General features: G+C 34.9%; 1 protein-coding gene across 1 annotated transcript; it reads right to left on the reverse strand.

Moving 5' to 3' along the window:
- Nucleotides 2,117-6,648, reverse strand: LOC109715080 (mavicyanin). The gene is made up of 2 exons (XM_020239880.1): nt 6,408-6,648; nt 2,117-2,722 (listed from the first exon to the last, which is right to left on the reverse strand). Exons 1-2 carry the CDS (start codon nt 6,586-6,588, stop codon nt 2,313-2,315), a joined length of 591 nt encoding a protein of 196 aa, XP_020095469.1. The 5' UTR covers nt 6,589-6,648; the 3' UTR covers nt 2,117-2,312.

Raw genomic sequence — 7,028 nt, forward strand, 5'->3', positions numbered from 1 at the left:
GCCGTGCGTACATTTAGTCAAGAGCTCCACTCTCATATTCTCTCAAGTAATTAAGTTGAGAGTGAGAGAGTATATAAAGTGAAGTAGAGTGCCTTTGCTTTTTAATGTGGGACTAAACTCCACATGCATAAAGCAATGCACAGTCTCGCAGGCAAGGCCCATAGAGAGTACGTTGGGCTGCGCAGGAAGCCCATGGGCTAAAATCAAGTTTTAAATCACTGTTTTAAAAGATTAATACTTACATAAATAAGATGGTAGAGATTTGAGTATGTGAAGTTAGTAATCACCTTGTAATATATTTTTGTCTTAATTGATTGTTATCGCGTGTTGGTCTTGTAATTTTTTACTCTTGATTGAAAATTTTTCACGTAAATTTTGGTGTGCTAATTTTATTGTTTGCATTTGTTTTTATCACATTGAGATTTAATTTTTACATTCGGCCTACTTATCTATTCACCCCTCCAAATATGTATATATAGATCCTAATTAGATCTTTGTAGATCTGGAAACTAACGTAAGGATCTGAAATCGCATTTTTGATCGTCCGGAACAAAGAGGGACATTGGACAATTTGTAGCTCGCTGCCTCGTCTGCCAACAAGTGAAGGCAATATTCCTTATTTGGGCCTGTCGTCGCGCCGCTACTATGGACTGAGGTCTGTTATATCTTCCGAAAGAACGGCTAAATCATCGGTTTGCAAAATTTCAAACCTAGCTACCAGGACTGCAGAAAATCGACGTATATATGAGGCCTGATGTGAGAGGGCTGCTTTCAGAGGTTGGCATCTACCGGCGATGGTGCGCGCAATTGCAGGTAGAGACGAGTGCATGCGTACATTTGACGTACGTGCGCGATCATTTGGTAAATTTGACGAGGAGAGCAGGAGACAAAGATTAGTCTTAGGTCTGGGACCGCCACCCAGCGAGCCTCAGAATACCTTGAAAATTTTCTCCAACGTTGAGACGGACCGACCGGTCCCAGTTTATATTCTTGCCTTGAGAATTAGGTCGGTGCGTGTCTCTCTTTCCACGCATCTCGCGGAGAACCTTAGACGTACGGACGGGTCCCGGCCCGCTTTGCTACAATAATGGTATCTAATTAAGTTTGCTTACTCCTAGTTCCCAGAGTGAGCTGTAATAAATTCGATATCCATTTATTCAAAAATTTGTAAAAATAAATGATAGCTTTAATTAGTGTAAAAATATTGGTAGGGTAATATTTACTCTCACTTTATAATTAAGTGTACGAACAACGTCGCACGGGAGGAGGAGGATTGTTAATGCCGTAAACAACAAGAATTCAATTGAAATAAATTATAAGAGTCGTGGACCTAATTGAGCAAAAAGAAATTAAAAACCCAACTTAAAAATTGGAAAAAAAAAAAGAAAGAAAAGAAAAAATTGGGGGACCATTAGAGTAATAAATCCAACAGAAGAACTCAAGAGTTGCCATTAGCGGAGAAAATTACTGACAGCACATAATATAATATTCTACTATTGACTGAAATATTCGACCAACCACTATTCAGTGATTTATTTCAGGCAGACTTACTATTGTAAACATAACCCCGCTTCATTATTTTAGACAGAGAAACACCATTGCTTGCAAACAGATGAAAACCATGCATAAATCAAACTGCTTTAGGTTGGTGTAGATACTTTAATTAGGTTCTACCAACCGTACCTAGCTCGTAATTAGCTAAAAAGTTAATAAATAATATGCGAGTCTAATTGCACCGTATTTTTAGCTCTAAGCTTATTTATTTATAAAATAAATAAACGATACAAATATATAGTTAGCTGACTTCGGCTTAGTTTGGTATTGAGACCTATCAAACGCTATTAGATAAAATGAAATTGAAAAAAAAACATATAGGGATATGCTTCTGCGTTCTTCGGTGGGACCGCAAAAAATATATCGTAACCGACTCATGGCGATATGCGGAACGCAATATTACGTACGGAAACAAATAGGTATTTTTCCAACGTACTTTCTCACCGTACGTAATACAATCTTTCCGCAATCCCAAACGAAGCCTTCCTCGGAGAAAAACATATGCGTACCGTAGGTAGGTTCGTGCGTGTAGTATCTAAACTGGATCAGAAATCAAATACCCTGACATAGATAACAAATTCAAATTTATGCACCAACGTACGTACGTAGAAATAGAATACAAACGACCACATCACACGCGTATTTAATATTTCAATCAGAGCGCAAAAAAAGAACTTGTACAGAAACCCCGTACAACCCGAGAAATCTCAGTGGAGAAACAAAAATGCTGTTCGCAGAGCAAAGCATCGACACAACAATTACAAAACAGCAGCAGATACGGCGGCGGCGGAGGCGAACACAGCCAGCAGGGCAAGACCCAGAAGGGCAGGAGGCGCAACCGCGGCAGCGCTGTTGGGACGGGGGGAGGACACAGGAGTGGTACCGGTGGATGCGCCGCCGCCCGCACCGATGGCGCCGCCACCAGCAGAAGGGGAGGTGGTGGGGGTCGCGGAAGGAGCAGCGGAGGAGGCGACCTTGGGGACGCGGATGTCGACCTTCTGGCCGATGGCGCAGTGACCCGGGACGCCGCAGATGAAGAAGTGGTGGCCGGCACGCTTGATGACGAAGGAGTCGTTGCCCGACTTGTGGGGCGACGCCGCGTTGCAGGCCTTGTAATCAGCCTTGCTCACCTCCATCACATTGTGGAAGTTGTTGTTGTAGACAAACACTGCAGCATTCGAATCACACAAAGCAAACGGCAAAAAATTTAATTCATCAGCTCTTCTTTATAAGCGTAACGTGCCTGATAACTTGGAACTACTTCTTAAACGGCCATATTTTGAATGGCTCTCTAGCTACCATATATATATATATATGAATCGTCAGTCATGTTTGTTGAATATAAAATATTAAAATATTGTTAACTAAAAAACGGCACAATTTAAATTGTTAGAGATAAACGGTTATTTTGTGAAGTTAAAGAAGGAAGGAACCATTTATACAAGAAGTTCCTAACGAAAATGGTCCAAAGAAAGAAATAATACATACCTACTGAAATAATGATATTTACTCGACTATAAAAAGAAATGACAATTAAAAATGAAGCAGAAGAACCTGTGCTACAGTAACTTTTAAATCCACAGAAGTGCACATGCATTCATATTAACATCTAAACTTTTGTAATTGGCTGTCCATAGTGTAGTTGGTTAAGAGCATGATTGTTAATAACTAAAGTTTCAAATTCAAAAGTTAGTTGCTTTTTGAAAAAAAAATCAAATGAAACGAGCAGCGTGCTTCCTTACCTTACTCTTAAAAGAAAAGAAAAGAAAGAAACTTAAAAAGTTTCGTAGGGCTTCTATAAGGAAATTTCATCCCTGAAAGTTAGCAGCTGTATCTGGCAACCGAATGTTCAACTATATAATCAAATATGAAGAATTTAAATAAGATAAAAAAAAAAAGAAAAGAAAAGAAATTAAGACAAAAATAATTTCCTCAAAAGTTTAAAAGTTCTCCGATTTTAATTTAGTAACTGATAATCACATAGTCATAATCACAGTCACAATATTCTGTCCTACAAAATTCATGAAATAGCTCATAAACTTTTACTTTGTTTAAATAATTCTCCAAATAATTCACTAGTACGTACACGAAAATTGACCAAAATAACATGAATTAATCAAGCAAGCCGCATATTTCGTGCACTATCCATTGCCAAATAAAATATTTCTAAGAGTTTAAAATTTTGCTACATTAAAAATAGTGAGAAACTGAAGCGATTGTTCATCAGAACAATTTTATATTTTATAAATTTTTGACCAAACTATTGCCTAACATTGAACTTCTCAACTGTGCTAAATTTAACCCAATCGCCGAACTTGTAACTTAATTTACGGGCACTCAAAAGTTTTCCGCTGAAAGTGTACATTCTAATGCAATTACAACTGCTCAAAAAATTGCCCATAACGGCATCGATGCTGCGATCGTTCTACAGAAGGGCCTACCATTCTTTTTTTGAGAACAAAATCCGCGGGGAAAATTTATTAAATCTTGATACATTACAGCAACAGTAATATTAATTAGTTGGTAGTGTGGTGGCTAAAATATAATTTTTATACTACATATGGCTCAACAATTTTAAAAGCATTTTTAATTTTTTCCCATCTTATACTATATATATAATTATGGTTGCTTGCTTCTCTGATAGTAGTTGAAAAAATGGCAGTTTTAAAACATTAGAGGGAAAAAGAAAAATTATATAATCACTTTTCAATTTTTTACAATATAAAAATAATATGTATAATGTAAAACTGATACTTTTAGGCCCTGTTTGGTTGGAGAACAAGAGGTGGAATAAGGATTATCCTCCCCTTGTCCCCCAAATACAAAATTACGGGGTGGGAACAACTATTCTCCTTTCTATGCAATATAAGCGGGTATAAGACTGGTATTTCCACTCTTTTTCTGGAACAAGTTTGTTCCCAATTGGAATAAAGCTTAATTAAAATCTAAATTTAATTTTACGTATAGTATTAATTAAATCATTAATTAATTTAATTAATATATTTAAATTATTATCTATTATTTAAATAAAAAATAATTATTTATTTATTTATTTATAATTAATTAGCTAATTAAAAATTAATAATTTAATGTGTTTATCCGTAAACTAATATTTATATCAATTAACTATTAATATTTTGACTAATCTAATTAATTTTTTAGTTAATTATGTAACTAAAATAATTTACTAACTAATTAAAAATTAAAATTATTTTTACATTTAATTAATTAATATATTTTTATTATCTCATACAATATTCATAGCTAATAAATTTATTAAATTATTATTTTTAATTAATATTTTGATATTAATTAATTAGATAAAATATTTTAATTAAAATTATAACTTTTATTCCCTTTATTCCGGTCTAACCATAAAAACATCATTTACCTTATTTCTAGCAACAATCTAATTTTCTTCGAAGTGCAAAATTAGTCTAGTTCATGCGTATATCTTGTATCTATTCCTGAAATAAACAGCTATTATTTATACCCGAACCATACGCAGCCTTAGGCACTAAATTACAAAACTAGGCCTAAAGTACCGACTGTCCCTAGCGCGAGTGGCAAAAAACTCGATGGAATTGGTACCCGAGATTCTAAATTCGAATTTTAGTTTATACTTAATTTTTCAGCTAAATTTATTTCTAAAAAAAAAAATAGACGAGTTCTCTTATTAAAAAATAATAAAAACAAAAGAACCTAGTCCTAAAGCAAGTAAGATGATTTACACAAGCAAAGCTCAAGAAAAAGGCGTGCCTGGAAACCGAAGTTAAAGAAACGGACAAATTGGACCTTACGCGACCGCCAATTACGCAACTGCACGGATCCCAGTAAAAATATGCCACGTTTCAATTTAAAAAAATTTTGCGACCGAACAAAATCAAAGAACAACCATCCGAACTGCCACGTGTAACAACATCAGCTTCCTACAGGATACACGCGGCGACCATGCACACTGTTCCACCATTAACAGTAACCCAATGGCTAGTTAATTTTTAATTCGCTACCCTACCCTAGTTAAGATGCGCGTAGGTCCATGTAATTTATTTAATTTTTATGCAAACAAATACCGATTAAAATAAGTTTTATATTATTTTGTATAACATGGAGTTAATGAAAATGTTACACGATCAAAACAAAATATTGAAAAATTACAAAAAAAAAAAAAAAAAAAAAACCTGCAGGTCTCAGAAACTAGAAACTACAATAAAATCCCAAATACTAAAAATATACCTAAATTCTAAGTAAAAAATCGTCGAAATCGTGAAAAAATATTAATATTTGTAGACTGCTCACAATTCTCGTCAAATATAAAAATGACGAGACCTTGAACCTTCAATATATGTAGCTTTTTAATTTGAGTTGCATAAGTACAATAATTTAATAAATATTTCGAATTAAAAAATAGAGAGAGATTTTGAAATATTATAAACCGTGGTATTTAATCCGCAAATAAATGAAGCTACTGTCCAAGCAGACGTGAGTCAAACCCCATCGTTGTTGACGCTTTCACTCTGACAAGAATTAATTAAAGCTATAAGCTATAATATATTTTGAAATAACCCTTTCAACTTCATTTTTCATTTTAAAACCTTTTCGATTTTTTTTCATTTTCTTATAATTAAACCATTTTTATTAATTATGTTAAAATTCATATATTATTACACTATATGCTAGCTATATTTTTTTTGCCGAAACAATTTTAATGGTATAGATTATGTCTAACGAAATCTATCACCGAATAAAATATTTCATCGTCAAAAACAAACTTACAAACACCAAAATTTCCGTACTTTTGAAAGTATAAATTTTTTTTAAAAATAAATAAATAAATAAATAAATGAACTCACGTATGACGTCTCCCACACGGAATTCTTTCGTAGTAGCCCAGGCGGTGTAATTAATGTTGCCGACGATCGTCCACCCTGCAGAGTCCCCGACCGTATAAACCGCTCCTGCGGACGCCCGCACGAGACCCAGCACCAGCACCACCACCACCGCCGTTGTGGCCGATCCCTTGCTCTTTTCCATAGCAATGGAGACAGAGAGAGAAAGAGCAAAACGAAAAGGAAAAAAAAAAAAAAAAAAAACACACAAAAAAAAAANACACACAAACACACACACGCGCGCGCCGCTCCTAGATAGAACAAAAAGGAAAAGAAAAAAAAAAGAGAAAAAAAAAAGAGAAGGAGAAAGAGAAAGAGAAAGAGAGAGAGCCTGCAACTGCAAGAGAAAGAACGGCGAGAGCTTTACTCTCTCTCTCTCTCGAAAAATCTCTCTATTTCTCTGTATATGTCTCTGCGCTTCGCTTTACTCATTTGAGCGTGCGCCAACTTTTATATATATACCGCTCTTCATATTTTTAGTGGTAAAGGAACGGGGGGCCCACTCAACTAATGGCCACACTGAGGTTGGACCCACCATCAATTCCCGATGGTTTTTTTTTTTTTTTTTTCTTTTTTTTAGTTCCC

This window comes from Ananas comosus, linkage group 9 (genome assembly GCF_001540865.1).
Source record: "Ananas comosus cultivar F153 linkage group 9, ASM154086v1, whole genome shotgun sequence".
NCBI classification, from domain to species: Eukaryota; Viridiplantae; Streptophyta; class Magnoliopsida; order Poales; family Bromeliaceae; genus Ananas; species Ananas comosus.